General features: G+C 39.7%; 1 protein-coding gene across 1 annotated transcript; it reads right to left on the bottom strand.

The window, feature by feature from the left end:
* Positions 1-2211: 2211 nt before the first annotated feature.
* fam131c (family with sequence similarity 131 member C) lies at positions 2212-15599 on the bottom strand. The gene is made up of 6 exons (XM_044350616.1): positions 15294-15599; positions 13506-13570; positions 11231-11315; positions 5914-6147; positions 5552-5641; positions 2212-3545 (listed from the first exon to the last, which is right to left on the bottom strand). Exons 1-6 carry the CDS (start codon positions 15322-15324, stop codon positions 3277-3279), a joined length of 774 nt encoding a protein of 257 aa, XP_044206551.1. The 5' UTR covers positions 15325-15599; the 3' UTR covers positions 2212-3276.
* Positions 15600-19150: the final 3551 nt, after the last annotated feature.

The raw sequence follows: 19150 nt of genomic DNA on the forward strand, positions 1-19150 counted from the left end.
CACTGCAATATCAGTGTTATTCTGTACTTCCTTCACAGCCTACAACAAAAGGGTCTTTTACCATCTACACTCGAGGTGTACTTGGCTGCCATCTTGGTTTGCCATGTTGGGATAGATAGCAAGCCACCAGGCAGCCATGTTCTGGCCTCACAGTTTATGCGGGATGTCGGTTTCACAATCCTAACCACTCTCTAAGTCTTTCTTAGGACTTGGTTACAGTCCTGGATGTTATGACAAGGGCCCTATTTGACCCTCTCCAAGACGTTGGACTAAAATTTTTATTTAAAAATGGCCCTATTATTGGTGATAGTTTCATCTCTCCATCTATGTGGAGCACAATATGGCATTATGGCGCTCTAATCAATTGTTTGTTTGTTATGGATCCCAGACAAAGCCCTGTCTAAAGATCCTTTGTCAAACTGGATAGTGGAGGCTATCACCTTGGCTTACTCCCTAACAGGACAAGTGCCCCCAGAGGGTCAGAGGACACACTCTACTAGGAGTGGGGCTGGTTCCTGGGCATTGTTACAAGGCATCACAGTGCAGCATGTGTTTGCTGCTGCCTCTTGGGCCACCCCACACACCTTTGTGAGGTCTTATAGCCTTGATATGACTGAGTCTTCAGTAGCTCATTCAGTTTTGAATGCTGCCACACGTTAGTAGCTATGATTTGCCCTATTTCACTTGTTAGTAGCATAGTACTGAGTAAGCCATATAGCTTAGCCATATAATGTTTTTCATTATTTACTGAAGTCTGTCCATGTCAAGTCTATCCAATCAGTGGTAGGTGTTAATGAGCAGCTGCACCGGGCCTGCAGACATCTCCAGTGGTCCTAACCTTTTGTGTCAGCAAGGGTTGGGAGTATACATATGGCATTAATACCAACTCAAATTCGAAATGAAGTAGAACGTTTGGGTTGTGCTAAAACCCTGGTTTTACGAATGAGAATTGGAGTTTCAGTTGCGTGTACAGTCAGGCCTCACTGACACCCGTTCAGGAACTGAATTCTGGGTACTAGGGGAAGTTGTACAGTCTGTGATAGTATATATATTGCTAGGCAGGCTCAGTGACATAGGCCCGCAGGGCCCAATCAAAGCCTGTCATGGCCAAGGGCAGACTTGGTTGAGTGGAAAGGGCTATTGCTTTATTCAGTGGATGCTGCCTGGAGACAGCAAAAGGCATTAGTACAAACTTCGTAAAACCAGGTTGTAGCACAACCCAAATGTTTTTGCAATCAGCTTTGCTACTCAGTAGGACACCTCCACTGCCCTGGCATTGTCACTCCCAGTGATACACGTGGATTCAATTGCTTTCCTATGGCTCAGATACTCTCTCAGCTTGTTTTAAAAAAAATCTCTAGGCTCTGATGAATATTGTCCATGTTTAGTTCCTAGATGGCGGCCTTGCTTGCATGGTTTCAGGACCTCGTTTTCTAGCACCTCCGAGCATACAGACAGGCAGGGGATTGTCCTCTGGTAAATCCCAGCAATGGGTACTCACTTGAGTACTTTCTATGAATCCTTCTTTTTGTTTTCATGGATTTATTTTGATCTTGTGATGATTCACAGATGATGAACAGCTTTCCTTTTGTCACCTGATAGCCACTGCTCCATTTTAACTCTTTCCCTGCCAATGATTAATTAATTAATCAATCAATTACAATTCCCTGCCAATAACAAGCTTTAAAATACCTTCTGGATCAAAAATAGGTCAGATAAATGAAGAATAAGTCATAATTGCTTTGTTTTATTAGTTCTGATTACTTTTTAAAATGTTAATATTTAATCATAAATATTTTATGGTAATTTCAAACTTAATTACAAAATTGAATATTAAAAACTTTGGGACCACACTTCGGAAATCACTGCTTTAGGGAATTCTTCAAGTTGATAAATGGCACTTAGGGCTTCATTCATTTAAGAATATTATGTCAGGAGATGACTGATGTTAAATTTGAGTAACTCATGCAACACGACTTTGTAATCATGTTGCATGAGTTAAATGGAATTGAATCCCACTTCGGAAAAGCTGTCGTGGCCCCTGTTTAGTTGCTGGCTTCCTGTTGTTTCCAGACTCTTCAGGTACTATACTGTTTTTGATTACACAATCGTTCTTCCTTTATGTATCTACAGTATCTCAAGACTAAACAATGCAATAACTTTAAGCTTGTCAGCAACAATGTGTATCTGTGTTATTTAACAATATCTTGTAGCAACTACACTGTAGCACTAATTAAAAGTAAAATCAGTAGACTGTTCTGCTGAAGAGTTTTGATTCATGATGGATATGATCATACCAGCCATGCACAGTCTTTTGTTCTGTTGTTGCCGCCTCAACTCAACACCCTTCAGAGTTGCGTGAGATAACAAAAGGGGGGAAGATCAGTGATGCACCACATAGCACAGCCTCACTCTATGTAAACCTGTGCTAAAAGATGGCCATGACAGGTAACACTAACACCTCCATTCTCCGACCATCTCTTGCTCTCAAACACACAGCCATGCTGACATACATGCAGGAGCACACACTACATGCACACTTACAGGTTCTGTGTCCTTCTCCCTTTCTGTTTTCCTACTCTCATCTTTTCTCTGCACCGCTCCCTTGCACACATCGCTCTCAGATAGAAAAGTGCGAATAATAGCTAATCATAGTTGGGATAATTGGGTGAACACTCTCTCTCCGCTAGAGTTCTTCTCTTTGCTTTTAGATGAAAAATCTCAAAGGAGACACATTTTCAATTTCTTTGGTGATATTTACTCTGCTCAGACAGCTTTTGGTTGGACTGCACATTATCACCCCTTAACCAAATTCATCTTCACTGACAGATTTCATTCTTTTAATCCATAAATATAAAATAAAAAAGGATCAAAAACAGAATTGGACAACCTTGTACAGCATATAAGAAAATCAATATTTTATACCAAGATATTTGCACCAGAATTGTTTGACCCTTCACAGTTAAGTTCTACACATAATATGAAAGTGTTTGATGTACATTGAATAAAAAATTAAAATGCAACAGTGGAACTATGTACATTCATAAAAGTGTATGCCTTAACCAAGGAGAAAATGCAACTTGGAGTCTGCCAGTCTTTGTATCTGAAGACCAGGCTGTTCAAACTTTCCAGACAAGCCATTTGAGGAATTGCCTCTTGAGATATCTCGCAGATTGTCTGTGTCAGTCTTTGTTGGTCGTTGAGACCCGAGTCTTCTCACTCAGGCTCTTCTTAGAGATTGCCATCAAGATTGTTGGCTTGTTTTTTCCATTAAGCCTAGTTATAAAAAACATCATCTTCGGATAGCGAGCTGCTGTCTACATGTCGGACAGCAGCCTCTGTAGTCACAGTGTTTCTGTCCTCAAAGGGACGATCTCTTTGCAGCTGAGCATTGGATGTCTGGGAAATGGAGTCCGCAGGTGGTGGGAGGACCAGGCTGGTCACCCTGCTGTCACCATATGTCTGGGCGTGGATACTGTACAGGTGCTGGGGAACTCCGACGCTTCCACCATCCAGCAGGAACTGAGACAGGAAGTGGCTTTGTGCTACGGAGTGATGATAAAATAATCAATCAAATGGTTGCTTTTTGAAAACACACATGGTTTGAACAGTGACAGCTGGGTCACTTTTCTTTTTACACAGACACAAACACACACACACATACACACACACATATATATATATATATATATATATATTATAGAAATACTACAGATGCACTTTAGACACTTTTTTCTACCTTGCCGACGAGCTGACACTGGCTTGTCGCGCATGCCCACAAACGATCGTCTGTTCAAAGCCTTTGTTGCTAAGGCTGTTGCTAAGGTTTTTCCATGTGTTGTTTGTGCTGTCCACTCCCATATTTCAGATTGGATTTTGGCTTGAGCATGCGCAGATGTATTTGAGTAAAGCACAAGAAAACTAAATTAAATCCTACTACTATAGCTTTTTTCATAGTTTGTTGACATAGCCTTCAGCAGCTCCAAAGAGCTGGCCAATCAGAACAGAGTGAGCTCCTCGGGAGGGGGGTCTTAAAGAGACAGGAGCTAAAATGTTCTGTTTCAGACAGAGGCTGAACTGAGGGGCTGTTTTTTTTAACTGTAAATCATGCAAAGATATTCCAGCAGAGCCCCAGAATATAAATATAGACTTGGAAATACGCATAATATGTCCCCTTTAAACTGGAACACTAAAGGTACCAGTTTTCTGAACCAGCTGCTGCATGGTATGCTCTATAGCATATGACTGTACATCCCATGTGAACCTATTTCTATTTAAAAATACATATACATTTATACTGGGTGTATGTGCAAGTCATTATATGTGAAATAATAAAATACATTTGAACTTAAATGTACAATATATGGATAAAGGATTCAAACTTTAATCTAGTAGTTCTATTTGCACAATTATAATACTGAAAGTAGACATACTTGCAGCAAAACTAATATAAAAATGTGATCAAATAGAAAATTAAATTTAAAAAAAGACTGTTACTGAAGGCAACCATAATGTCAGGGCTTGTTTCTAACAGTGACACAAATGAATCATCTTGAAATATGTTGTGTGATCATGAAAGGGTCACCAGCAGTAGTATGACTTGTAGCATTGGTTATTGATTTATGTCGCAGCAAACAAGTTTATAATAAGGGCAGTTGCAGCTAATTTCAATGGAGATATTTTAACAGTCTTCTTCTGTCAGATTCTTCTGTAGTTCATATTGTATGTGTGTCTTTTGGTATATTTGGACATTTCTACCGCAGTTTACATTTTGGATTGATTATATATTTAGTTTTAAGCCAAAGACTTGTGCGTACTGGCGTTCACGAAGAGATAGTGGTACACAATAATGAGTATGGGTAATCATGTGGGCAAAACAGACGTGCCAGTAAGTGTTTTGTGCACTGGACAGCAATTTGAAAACAAAACTAAAACTCTATAGTCAGGCTAGATGCCCGGTAATGCTGTAATTATCATCGCACCAGAAAACAAAATTGTTGGCTGTATGAGAAATGGTCAGTTTTGCTATGCTCAGATCCTTACCACTATTGGAGAAAAGGCTGTAAAGACCTGAGGGTGGCATCAAAGAAAATCACATGTTGCTAAATCAAGAGTATTTCTTTTGTACGGTGGCCTTTTGAGGACATCAGACTCCGTTTGTTAGGCTCAGCTTTAAGTTGAGGCTCAACTTTCACCAGTCTACGCTGTGCTCTATCAGCTTCAGCTGCATTTATGCTGTGAAGTTGATAGGATTCATCATCTGGGGACTGTAAATGTCTACAAAATTTCATTGCAAAGACTTTTGGGTAAAATAGGGCATTATAATCAGTTAAACCGTGATTATTATTATATTGTAGTGGAAATGTTTTTGGTATTACCTTGTTTTTTTGTTGGTTTTTTTTGGTTCACTTGGATTCAGACACAGGGAGATTTACAAGGTTTGCACTAGACCCCTTAGAGAAATTTAAAATTGAAATAAAAGAGAAATTTTAGATAAAAAAAAAAAAACAAGCTCCAGTGACACACAGATGATCCTTTTTTTGTGACAAACCTTGCAAGCTGGTGGAAGGCTGCTCTAAGTTGTCATTCATGGACCACACATTCATGGCTGCCTCAGCCAGGGCAAACTGCTCTGCTACGCCTGAGGAACAAAAGCCACACCAACACATTTTATATTGCTTTTCTTGAAACCCCCTGTTGTTGTTTTTTTAGCATCACAAAGGGAAATTGAATAAGTGCAGTAGATTTGAGTCACTGTCATAGGACATCTTAAGGTCTATTGATTTCTGTAGATGGTCCCTCCTGCACAAGCCAATCGAACAAAAACAAAATGCCCAGAGGGATCTCAGCGTCACTTCATCTCCACTGACCACATCTTGTTTTTCATGAATTAAATTCATCCGTCTGTCTCACCTGCAGCGAAGCGAGCTTCCTTAATCTCATCCGTCATTTGGGAGTAAAATTGTTCATCCTCCTGCAGCTCGGCCCCCATCCCCCCCCAGCCTCCACCTCCTTTACTCCAACTGCCCCCACCTCCTCTGGCCTCGCCACCTCCTCCCCAACCCTTCCATTCAATCAGGTGAGCAACTCGCCCCTGGGCCATTGCTGTTGGCTTGGTGATGTGCTCCTTTATCGTGGCCACCAGACCTAAATAAGGTGAGGAGAAGGAAGGATACATCTTGATTAAGTGGATTAGATAAAAGGTAACCTGGCTGACAAGATGGGATATACAGTGTTGTAATGTTGTAGCAGAGGAAAGGAGGAGATAATGTGAAAAAAAGATAAAGTTATGGGCTATATGTAAGGTTGTACAGTAAAGTGAAGCACTGATCGAAAGGAAGAGAAGTGTGAATAAATGCAACAGTTAGGAACAGGGATGTGGAAATGGAAAAAGGAGACCAAGAGAAGGAGAAGAATCGTGAGGTGATTATATCCAAGAAGATTTCCCATATTTTTTTGCATAATTCATACTTGAAAGGCGAGCATGTACCCCTGATTTGCATAACCTGAACCATGACCTGCTGCTGCCTTCTGATGTAGAGCTCCATAAAAAACAAATTGGAGAGGATTGAGAACCAGATTGTAACAGCACCCAAGACGATTTTGAAGAATCTTGTACGTTTCATAACACTGCTACAGTACTGTATGCTTTCCCCAAATGGACTTATAGCAGTATCTAATAGAGGTGCTGGGTCCCTGTATCTCAACAGAAAAATGTTATTAATAACCCAGAGAAATGATGGCCAAAACTACAAAGAAGTCATCATTTCTTTTAATCAAAAGAGACAAGAGTAGACAGGTCTTTAAAAATGAAGAGTTGAAGTGACAGCGGCTCGAGGAAACAATTTTCAGAAGAGGAAAATTAAACAGATGTGAAGGGACAAAAAAGGAAAGGTTGAAAAGGCAGAGGTGGAAAAAGACAAAGAGGAAGAAAGGTTAAGGTAAGAAACTATAGGGGGAAAAAGGCAGAAAAATGTCAAGATCAGTAAGAAAGGTGAATAGGGTAACAAGCTTGGAAATGAGAAAAGTAAGAAGCAGAAGAGGAGGGAAGCAGGTTTCAAAGTGAGAAATAGATATACAGTTGAATAAGAGAAGTGTGCCAAGAGAGTTGGCAGCCTGGGCTAATTGAAACTGAGAAAAACATCACGATGTGTTATTTTCATCTGAGCCCAACACCTAGAGACTCTTCTTTGTCTTTTGCTGTGCACTGTGACACCCACCGCTGCCTCACCCTGCGTTCACACTGTGACGACTCTGTTATGAGGCTCTGCTCCGGCTAACTACCGTCACTGGTGAGGAGGCTATGTGTGCATCTATTTAAGTAATATGCACACAGCAGGAAAATCCCATTTGTTTTTCAAATGGGATATTTTGGGCTTACTGTTCACACAGCTGTGTGCAAGTCACGCACCAGCACACTGAGGAACAGCTTTTTCCCTCAGGACATAAGACTCCTTGATAAATAACACACACACACACACACACACACATACACACACACACACACACACACACACAGTGCAATCGAACCATCTGTGCAATATCTGAGTAATGATTGTATGCACCTTTTATTGCTTTTTATATCTTTTATTGCTATTTATATTCAGTTTTTATATTTATTGCTTTTTATACCTTTTATTCTTCTTGAATCTTGAAAGTGACCAAATCATATAAAGCTAGAAATGATTTGTAGTATAGTGCAGCTAATAAACAGTATTTAAGACACTTTTGGGTGTTTGGGGCTACAGACTAATCTACTGTGCTACTATGTGTCTATGCAGGCCTGATACTCTTCCAACATAAACCATATATAAATGGGTTTTTTATATCTGACTATAAATGGTTGGATTCATTGTGGGGTTTTTTCCATCTGAGAATAGTTTGGCATACAAGTTTGTGGGAAAACTAAAACATTTTCATTAGATAGTAGCATAATGCTTAACCCTGAGTTAAATGATTTTCACTTAGACACAGTGGAAACAAGCTGTAACCACAACACTGACATATTATCACCTTATAAAGATGATAGGGTGAAATTGTACAAATTAAATGACAAAATACGTTCTTGGTGCACACACTGCCAAACCACAAATATGAAGTGTTTTCTGATCTGACGCCTCTATGATTTGGGCAGGTAGTGTGCAGATGTTTATCAGAGCTTGCTGGAAACAGCTGCCTGCTGTGCCTGAAAACATTGCTGATAAGAGCAGTGAGACCGAACCAAAAGTAATGTTGCAGGCAGTGAAACCAAAACATTGAGTTGAAAGACACTAAAACTCTCCATTGAGCTGAGAACTGCTGAGTTGGGTGAAATCACTACAAGTGACCCCTTTCAAATTACACACAGTCCTCTGATCTATTGATAATATAAAATATTAAGATTATGGATTATATTAGCTTTATCAATCAGTGAAGGGAATCATGAATAATAATGCAGCTTTGTTAATGAATCCCAAGCATCCTGTTTTGATAGAGGTGTGTGTGAAACTCTGGAAACCAAATCGTTTTTGGTAAAAAAAAAAAAAAAAACACAATTTCCATTATAGACATGCTGTAGCTATATGACACAAAAGTAGAAGCTGCAGAAAAATTGTAAGAAATGAATGGCTATTATTAATTGAAGATAATTATTGTGGATATATGTTGGTACTATTCATCACAAGAATTCTGATTGAAAGAGTAAATGGCAGTTAAATAATCATATATGGCAGGTGATGAATGGGTTCAAAAGTTCAAGCAAAAAGCTTGAAAAAAGAATGTTGTTCACAGTAAACAAAGGGTCAGCCAGGAATAAGTAATTCTATTAAAACCAGACATATATTGCATTATGTGAAGCGTGACTCTGCTCCCTCTTTGCTATTTACGAGCCAACGTGGGAATAATTCAAGAAAATCACATTTAATCACATCCTGAAAGGGGTGAAATTGATAGGCTAAGTGTTTTAATTCGCCTGTTGGCAAGAAACTTGTGTTGATTTCAAGTAGTGGTTGACCAAAACAATAAAAATAACCACAGCTGCATGGTGACTATGGTGAAAAAAGCAATTAGGATTTAAACAATGTGGGACTTTAAGAGATAATAATCTCAGAAAGAGTCATTTGTTTTCTCTGATAATTCCAAAAAGTGTGGTTAGTTTGATTTCCAAGTGTTTATTTATGTGAATATGGCAAGACATCTGTAAGACACCGCCGTTAAACATGAAACAGTGCTGTTACATGGAGGAGTTTCAACCATGTTTTTCAGTTGTCCATCTTGCACGTCTGACGGAACAGATACACTTCTGTTTTCATCAATACAGCATGCAGGCCACATACCTGCTCATGCTTGACATGCATAACCACAACCCAAAGCATATTTTTATGCTTGTATGTTCCTCTGCTTTGTGCATGTAAGTACAGTGATTGTATGTTGGACTCTGGGTGCTGTATAAACACAGGTGACCTACACTCATTGCTGGGCCTGGATGCATCCTGTGTAGACAATGACTCTTTACTGAAGCTGCTGCTGCTGCTAACATGGTGCCTTTTCTTTGCAGCCTGTGTAGACGTTACTATAGCTAAATGTTAGCATCAGCAGGCTACAGTAACATGCTCACAAAGACAATGCTGCTGATGACAGGTAAATTGTCTACCAAGTTCATGTATTTAGCCTTAAAAAAAACAATTTGACCAGATGATGGCTCCCGGTGAAAAGTCAGGGGATGACCAGAGTCAATAAGCTTCATCCTTGGGGACCATGAATGTCTGTAGAAAATTTCATGGCAATCAATCTATTGGTTGTTGAGACATTTCAGTCATTTCAATCTGGACCAAAGTGATGGATTGAACTAATGACCAACTGACAGACTGACATTGGCATGCTGAGCCTGCTAGCATCGAAAAAACCCGACATGAACGCATTTTTGTGGAATTTGATTGGTCAATCAGTCTGTCCGTCCATGCAACACTTTAAAAAAATAGATCCATAACTAGATATCTCAACAACTACTGGATAGGTGACTATCTTGATATTTATGGTCCCCAGAACCTAAATTTTCCTCTAGTGCCACCATCAGGCCAGAGTTTCTACTTACACACAGAAAATATCCTCTTCTGTGGACAATCACGATCCCCAGAGGATTAATGTTTTTACTTTTCATTGTATGAATAAATACATTTATGATAAACCTCTTAGATTTTAATGACCCTGTTATTACCCTGTAGCGCCACCCTCAAGACTAATTTATATGTCATTACATGTTTAGTCCCACTACTGTGCTGTAAGAACAGCAAAGCTGTCATTATTTCATTTGTTTGGTCCAACACTAATGCATTTGTGGGATGTGATGATCATTTCAGTTTCTAGGAGCCGCTAGTTAATAGAATCACATCAGCCTGAAAATCTATCAAACATAATTATACAGGAAGAAAAAAAGCAGCAATAATATCTGCATGCTATTTTTCTACATATAATTATATTTGTACAATAATATTTGAGTTTCCACAGTGTGATCTGATTTGAGCAGTTAGGTTGTCAGCAGCATTTTGTGACTGTCCAAGTCTCCAGAACTCACTTTGCCAATTTAAGTGATGACTGACAAGTGATTAAGACTGAGTAAATATTAAAAAAGCTTTTTTCCCCTCCTTTTTTTCCTGGGTTGGTTCTGTCACTCCCAGAGCAGGTGTCAGCCTCTTTGCCATCTGCCTGAATGTCTGTATTTATCTAACATATTCATGAGATTTTCATGGCCTTCATAATTATACTGTCAGGGTAATAAAAGAGCTTCACTGGGGAAAGTTCAGCAAGGCATAACACATTAACTCAGATGATTAACCTCCTGAGGCAGGGAAGCAGTCTAGATGAGGCAGACAGACACAGGATGGAGAAAGGAAAGGGGTGAAAAGAGTAGGCATGAAGACAGGAGGAAGCCCGAGTCACAGGTGGAGACTAAATTTAAATGGAGAAAAGAAAATATTTGTGTACTTGTGCCTTGATTATTTGTGTCGGTGTGGGTGTATTGGTGTTACTGCATGTGTGTGTGTGAGAGAGAAAGGGAAATGACATTACTGACCTCCCATGGTTACTAATGCAATTTCCCAGCTTGCTCTTTTCTCAGTCTCATATGTTTGATTCACAATGAAACACAACATGAACTAAACCTGTGTGTGTGTGTGTGTGTGTGGGTGTGTGTGTGTGTGTGTGTGTGTGTGAGAGAGAGAGAGAGTGTGTTTGTGTGTCCAGTCAATCTCACCAATCAGAGAGGAGGTGGCCAGCTCGCCAATGTCGTAGCGGTTGGTTTTGTCTGCCACATTGCCGTTGGAAGGAGTCTGGCCATCCTGCACAATATGATGCACATGAAGTAGGAGAGTATCTTTAAGGTGAAAAGTTTATATTACCTGTGGAAACTAAGAAAAATGCTCAATTTTAGCTTGTCTATTTGCATTTCTGACATATCCTCTGGGTTTTGAATGGGTTTATATGTCTAAAACACTTTTTTTCTCATTTTAATCCTGTAAATGAAGTTTTAAACCGTACAAATCACCAGGAGCAGATTTATGAGGTTATGACAAAACAACATTCACTCATATACTGTGCATATAAAGAAAACACATAAGAACATTTGCATACATCCTCCTCTGGTAATCACAGCCTAAGTGTGATTACTCAACCCACACATTTCCCACTTTTTTCTTTCTAGGGAAAAATGGTAATAATGACAATAACCGCCAACACGTATGGAAACCCTGCAGCCTTCATGCCCAGCCTGAATGAACTGCAATCAAAGGAGATTATTTTAAATTCAAACCCTTATAGTGTTTACATTAAAGTAGCTGCACTCAACATGGAAAGAGAAACTGCACTCTCTTGATTGATTTAGTGTTCTTGATCTGAGAGCTTTTTAGAAGATGGTGCAGGCAAAATGGGAATACAAATGAGTATAAGATTATATATTAGTGTATGAGGCATGACTCCAATTCCAAAAACTGTTGGAGTGCAGTCCAAATTAAGTTTTACAGACAAAGTTTTGCATAAAAGTCACTTGAATGTAAAATTAGCAAAATCACTGCAAAACCAAGGAGATCTTTGACATTACTCTGTTCTTCCATCTGTAAAACTGCTTCTTTACTAAACAAAATCAATTTCAAAAACTTCCATGAATGTTTTACAGTTGTTGTTTAATATAATTATATCTGACATGTATCATTAAATAGTCCTTGTAAAACATTGTTTGGCTCATTTATTTGATTTAATGCTTTAAACGTTGATAGCTAATAGGCATATAAAAAAGTTATAAAAAGGCTGGGTGTAAATGTAATTCACCCAGTGGTCATACACTAGGTGTGAAAAAGAGTACAACTAGAGGCCAATTTTAGTAAAACTCTTTGATAACACAGTTTTTCAGTGTGTAATATGTTCCATGTTTCTTTTGCTAGAAGCTGTCCAGCTAGCTGGCAACACTAGCTAAAAGTAGCTAGATATCAACCTGCTTAATACAAAACAAAAACTGTAGTTGTTTTGTATGTAAAGCTAGTTAATCTTTTTTCTACTTATCTTTGATACAAGTGTTGTCGGCTTGTACATTTGACTCGTTTCTAATGATTCACTAGAAATGTGAAGGCTACTATTTAGCTGGATAACATTAGCTGTAGCAAAGCAGAGTAAAAACGACTGATATCAAACACAAGTCAAAAGAGTAAAAAAATACACAAATTCTACCTGAAATAGGCTATGCGAGGTTAAATGTCTAATTCCAGCCTTTCTTACAATATTTTCATATTTGAGAATTTGTGCTGGTGAAATTAATTTTAATAGCAGATGTTGATATTCACAACACACAAATATAGAAAAAGCTTCCAGTTTATTATCATCTTGTTAAAAAACAGCATGTAATGTGACTCCAGAAGCCTTCGTGGAGAGCGTGATGGAGCCTGACTGAGAAGCAGACTGAACAGCTTATGTGTGAAAGAGATTAACTGTAAAATGGAGTCGATGTTCCTGCTTACAGCAACATTTATCTCACTCTGTAATGAACAAATCACAGAGCGATAATTAAATTACAAGCTAAATCCAAGCCATGCTGTTTTGTGTTAAAAGAAATCCAGAACATTTTCAAACAATCAGGTAATGACAACCATTATGAACCATTTTGCTTGTTTCACTCTTATTCACACAAATGTTAAAAGGCTTTATTCATCCACATCACAAAAAAGCTTGTTTCTAATTAGACATGCACATAGTTTTGGTTTTATTTACAAAGATTTTGAGATGTCTATCTCTAAGATTGCTACCCCTACTTCAATACAATTTACAGCTTACAGCTTTGAAATTGTAAATCTAAGAAATTCTACGTCTTTCCAGAAACAGTCTCCCCATTACTCTGGATAATCCACAGAACACACTGTCAACAGTTTTTAGGGACTACTTCTGTGGAAGAAAGTAGTTCCATTATTGTAATCCTGGTGAACCAACACCTTAAAAGTCAAATACATGTTGCTTACAGGAGGAAGATGAGGGATTTTATTCACCTTGACAGAGGATGGCTGACCCTCCTCAGTCTGTTCCTGCAGTACTGTCATGGGATGGTGGAGCTCTGTTGGGAATCAAACACAAACGCTGATGTTAGATTGAATGTGCAGGTGTGTTGGTTTATTTTGTGCGTGTCGGTGTGTATGTGTGTTTCTAGGCAGGGGCCGTGGTCTTTAAAGCGAAAACTCAGTCGTCTCTAAAGGTCAGGGGTCGAGCGAGGCTCATATATAATGGATGAGAGACAGGGAGAGAGAGCGTGTTGAATCCATATACAGTCATTTAAATGGGGGCCTCTCTGGCACTGGCCCACACACTGCCTATTTGCTTTCTAATTGATGGTGATGAGGCTCATATGAATGACAAGAGGAAATGAAGTGCAGGTCAAAGCAATGGAGAATTAACATTATTAGAAAGGTCACACACACACACACACACACACACACACACACACACACACACACAGGAATACAAGCACATGCTTGGGGTTTCCCCTGCGAGGTTTCATCAAGACAGTTGGCTGTTGCTATGGAAATTCTACATCAACAGGAATGATACCCTTCCATTTACTTAAGTCACACATGCACACACTCACTCACACACACACACACACACACATATATATGCAAATACACAGACTGGTGCATGGGGCTGTATCTGGTCTCTGGCCTCATCAGATGCTATTAGCAGGTCAAGAAACCCTATGATGATTCCTGAGTCAATTTCTGTCTTTTGTGGGGTTAAATCCCTCACCCACTCACACACATACATACACACACACACACACACACACACACATAGCTACACACTCCCGCTGCTCTCTTATCTGTTTGTCTGTAGCTTCACAGCTGCCTTCCCTCTTTTTTCCCAGCTTGAAAGTGCTGCGCTCAATACCTTCCACCTTGTTTAAAGGGACCTTTCCTGAACAAAAGCAGACTCCGTCCCACAAAAATATTTTCAGACTGCATCACAGATTTCAAGCTGAAAATAACTGAAACGTACGATGTGATATGATGTTAAATGTCATGTCACTGACAAAATATCAACAAGAGCTTGCTCGAATGTATCACAGAAAGCTTTTATTCTTCAAATCAACTTTTATTTTGATTATTAATATTACTTATTATGATATTTGGATTGTTCTTCCTAAAACAGGCCAGAGAGCTTTTGAGATGCAACAAACACTACCCATTTTCTACCCACAGCACATGAAAACAGTGATAGAGGGCAAATATGAGAGAGAAAAATTGCAATCCAAGTCACATCTTCAAGTCACGACAAGTTGGAGATGAGCTTCGGATAGAGCTGTCATATCCTAAAGCCACTGTTGTCCTCCGCTGATCCTTACAGTCCCCCTCATCAACCTCCTGTCCCCCGGTCTTGTTTCTAAAGCAACAGATTCACTCAGATCAAGAATAGCTGCAAGAGGGTAGACGAAAATAAATACGTTTTTGGATGAATGCATTCATTGCAGAGTTTGTGTTGTACATGCTAATCATTCCTGTGATGGATTCACATCTGTTAATGTATTTCAGGTGGTTTTACCCTCCGTCTCTGCTGTCGAGATGTCAGTCGGTCCTGCCTGTATCCGGCCACAAGATAAAAATTTCAAACTTTTGCTGTGATTTACTTGATTTTCACAAACACAACTATCCCTGGAAAACATGATGTAACTTTCTGAATCAGTTCTGCTCCTCAAATGTTTGCTGGCTGTCGTCAACACTTCCTGCAGGTTGATCTGACCCTCAATCAGACACACGGACGTGGACGCACAAACAGGTGGCACTGACCTTTGTGACCTTTGCAAAGGCAGGTACCCATGGTCTCAGGACGGCCGGGCGGTTATCTGTTGACCATGGTGACTTGAAGATGAGGACTTGGGTGAAAGAGAGGAAGGAAGGAAAAAGAGAGAGAGAGGCGGCAGCTGTAGCACAAGTGTCAGTCAGCAGAGGAGCAGAGAGAAGTGAGGAACTGATGCAGGGGGAAAGTAAGAGCGGGTGCCGGATGAGCTGTTGGCTGATGCATTGGATGACTTCCCTGTATAGGAGGAGAGAGGTGAGAGAGCGACACAAACAAAGTGTAGGGAGGGAGGACAGCGAGAGGGAGAGAGACAGAGAGAGAGAGAGAGAGAGAGAGACAGAGAGAGAGAGAGAGAGAGAGAGGGGAAAATGGGGAGAAAGTATGAATGCCTGTTTGCTGACGTTATTGAATCCCTCCCCTCTACTTCTCTATTCTCCTCCCACTCTATCCTTCCTCTCACTGGGGATGGAGGGTTTGATGATGTGCAATATTCAAATTCTATTTTAATCTCTGCAAGAACATTGCTTGTTGGACAGTAAACAATACTATTACTAATGCTGCTGCTACGAATGTGCATTGTATCATTGGCACTGTCATTGTATATCCTTTCTTCTACTATTACATATTAAAGTTACAGTATATAATCATCTATCTATCTAATATAACACTCATTCACCCTTATAATTATGGGTATTTGTAAAATAAATGAAAAGTTTTTGATATTTTTAAGGTCTTCTAGAAAGGTTTTACACCATTAATGAGATAAATAAGCAACATTATATCTGTGTTGTTGACTTGTTTACAGTATGATGTGTCTGTTCCATAAACTCACTGCTCTGAGCCGAATCTTTTCAATTTCTAGTCCTCACAGATTTGCGTTTAGAAGAATTCAAACATATGGACCTGATAACACACACATTCACACCTCTACACATAGCCTGCCGTCTCCCCTGTGACCTCATTAGCTGTGTCACACATACAGTACACACACCTGAAAGGAAACAATCAGACATAATACTCCTTCCGTGGCCCTTGTTGTGCCTGTTTTGTCTCAGACTCCTCGTGGTGCAGATGCTGGGATAATGTAACCAGGGTTTCGCTGACATCACCCGCAGCAACAGTGCTCTTGTCTCCATCGTAGGGAGAATCCTGTTCCCATAGCAACCGAGCCACTCCGTACTTTTGAAGCTTTTCTCCCCGATTAATTGGTCTGAGGAAGGAGGCACAGAAACATGATGTGATGGACAAGGAGAGGATGGTGCTGATAAAGTTAACAAAACACCAGGCACTGATCTTAACATTCAAAGAAATCTCTGTTTTTTAGGAGCAGCTGTGAGACGTGTTTTGTTTGTTTATCCTCTCTTTGAAGAGGTTTGAAAAAAGCTGTCTTTCAAGATTTACAGTAACCTAGCTGGACACAGAGAATATGAAAATAATGCATCACTGTAAGAAGTGTACTCTTACTTGAAGTACTCTATTATGGAAAATATGACAAATGTCAAATTTCTGCAACATATGTTTCTTTTTCAAGTGCAAATGCTGAATAGACTGCACTTATATAGCATTTTTCAACCTTAGTAGTACAATCACACACACACACACACACACACACACACACACACACGCACTGGCCTGGCCATCAAGATGAATTTGGGGTTCAGTATGTTACTCAAGGACACCTCATGTGGATCTGACCACCAACCCTGCAATTCATGCACATATTTGATAGAAGATGTGGAGACTTAATGTCTTGCAAGTGTAAAATGTAAAGTCTATCTACAAAATTACAAAAGGGCCTCATGAGGGAGAGTGTTTTTTTACACAAAGGTTTATCTGCAAATAAGCAGACTTGCCTCACGTAACAATGTTAACGTTGCATGAGAAACACAGATTGCTGTATGGACCGTTCTGAATTTATCTTGTATCTTTAACAAGTAAAAGTTTGGATTTAGGGTTAGAAACTGTACTCTACCAGTAAAAGGGAGGGTGAACTAAAGGTCCATTTATCGATCACTACATCCACAAAGATCTTTGGGGGGGGTGGTTCAAGAACAAGTAGATCTCCCTTTAACAATATGGACCCTTTCCCTCCATATCTTAAAATCCTGTCACAATGAAACCTGCTTGAGGGTCGTTTTGTTGAGTGACATGACTGCGCATAAAATTTTATTAGTATGGGACCTCAGCAAGGACCCCTAAAATGCCATTAGAGTTTTCCAGGGGTCAGTGACAATGTGCCCGGCTGCTTTCAGGGGGCTCCATGGGTCAGTGGGTTTGTGGAGGTGTTTCCATGATTTCCATGAGCGACTTCTAATGAGGTTTTCAGGCTCCCTGAGGATTTTTCTTGAGTCCCTTGAGGCAATTTGTGTTTCAGAACTCCTGAAAAAGCTTCAACGAACCCTAAAACCTTGTTGAGGAACCCCCCTTGAAATACACAGAGAAACGCTACAAAACCCACCAAGGACTACTGAAACTCCCTCACAGAACCCTAAAAAATATTGTAGAAACCCTGGAGGACCTTTAACCAAAAGAAGCCACTCATAGATCCCCTGATTCCCCTGGAGAAAACTTGGAAAACAAACAAACAACAAAAAAAACAAAAAAAAACAGGCACCACACCAAGAACCACTGGACATCCAAAATAAAATCTGGAACATCCTAACCCTGGAAAACCCTCTACTGAACATGAAACACATGAACACACTTCAGGAGCCCTGAACACTCTGAAGTAACATGTGGGAAAGCTCAAGTAACCCTTGTACCTCCTCTAGGAATTCTTACACGTCTTAAACAAACAAATGAACATCTTTTATGACCCCTGACAAGATTATTGCTGTTGCTATATTGCAACACTTTATATGGCAGAGAGTGAAAGCTGGTTAGGAGCAGTCTGACCTCTTGTGGTAAAAACGTAAAAGTGCAGCCACTGTATGCTGCACCTTATATTGTACATCTCAGACAGCAATGTTATCACCTTCTACATGTGTTCTGTTTCAGAGTACTTTCTGTTAACTCCTTGTTGTTTTGTTAAACCAAGCAATGAACATGATGCTGCTTTGACCACCACGGAGGTCTGTAAGATTACAGAGAAAGTGCTTTGGAAAGTGTTGTATCAATAATTCAGCCCAACATGAGAAAGTCTTCCCTAATCCCCCAAGGGCCAGTTCCTGCCTCTCACCTTGCATGTAGCAGAGAAGTCAAATCTTCAGCTGTTCAATTTTCACATCTGTTCTTACAGTCCTTCAACATGTCTCAACCCCAGCTGAGGTATAAACCTATTTGTGTCCCTGCGTTCAGTTCTTACATCTAGTGCCACAAAAAGTGTCCTCCTTATGTTCCTTTTCTGTGGCTGAATCTCCACTCTGTTTAAAACAAAAATAAAACTTGAATTTAATTAGATGTGAATATGGGTTATTGCCCAGTAGTTGAAGAGAGCAGAGGGAGGAGGAGGAATGTTTTAACATCCACATACACACAAACACAGTGATGCTCCTCACTGGGAAGCCACAGACATTCAGCAACAATCATTTCTGCGGTCCCTTGAGGCAAAGTTGGAATTGGATGCCTTTCAACACTGGATGATTATGAAATATTGACATTTTTTTGCATGAAACAGTGTTTTTATTTTATACTCTTAAGTCATGATGGAATCCAAGTGTGATTACAATGATTAATTGCAAAAAGAGTAATAATTCTACTTTAGCTGAGCTTTCACTTCCCTTCGTTGCAGTTTGTGTCAGTGTGGGAAAGATGGGGGAAAAAAAAAACTTGGAGTTATATCTTTAAACAACCTTAAATAAGGTCAAGCCAACAGACCACCATGCTTTTTATAGACCCACCCTGCTTC

This window comes from Thunnus albacares, chromosome 5 (assembly GCF_914725855.1).
Source record: "Thunnus albacares chromosome 5, fThuAlb1.1, whole genome shotgun sequence".
Lineage (NCBI taxonomy): Eukaryota > Metazoa > Chordata > Actinopteri > Scombriformes > Scombridae > Thunnus > Thunnus albacares.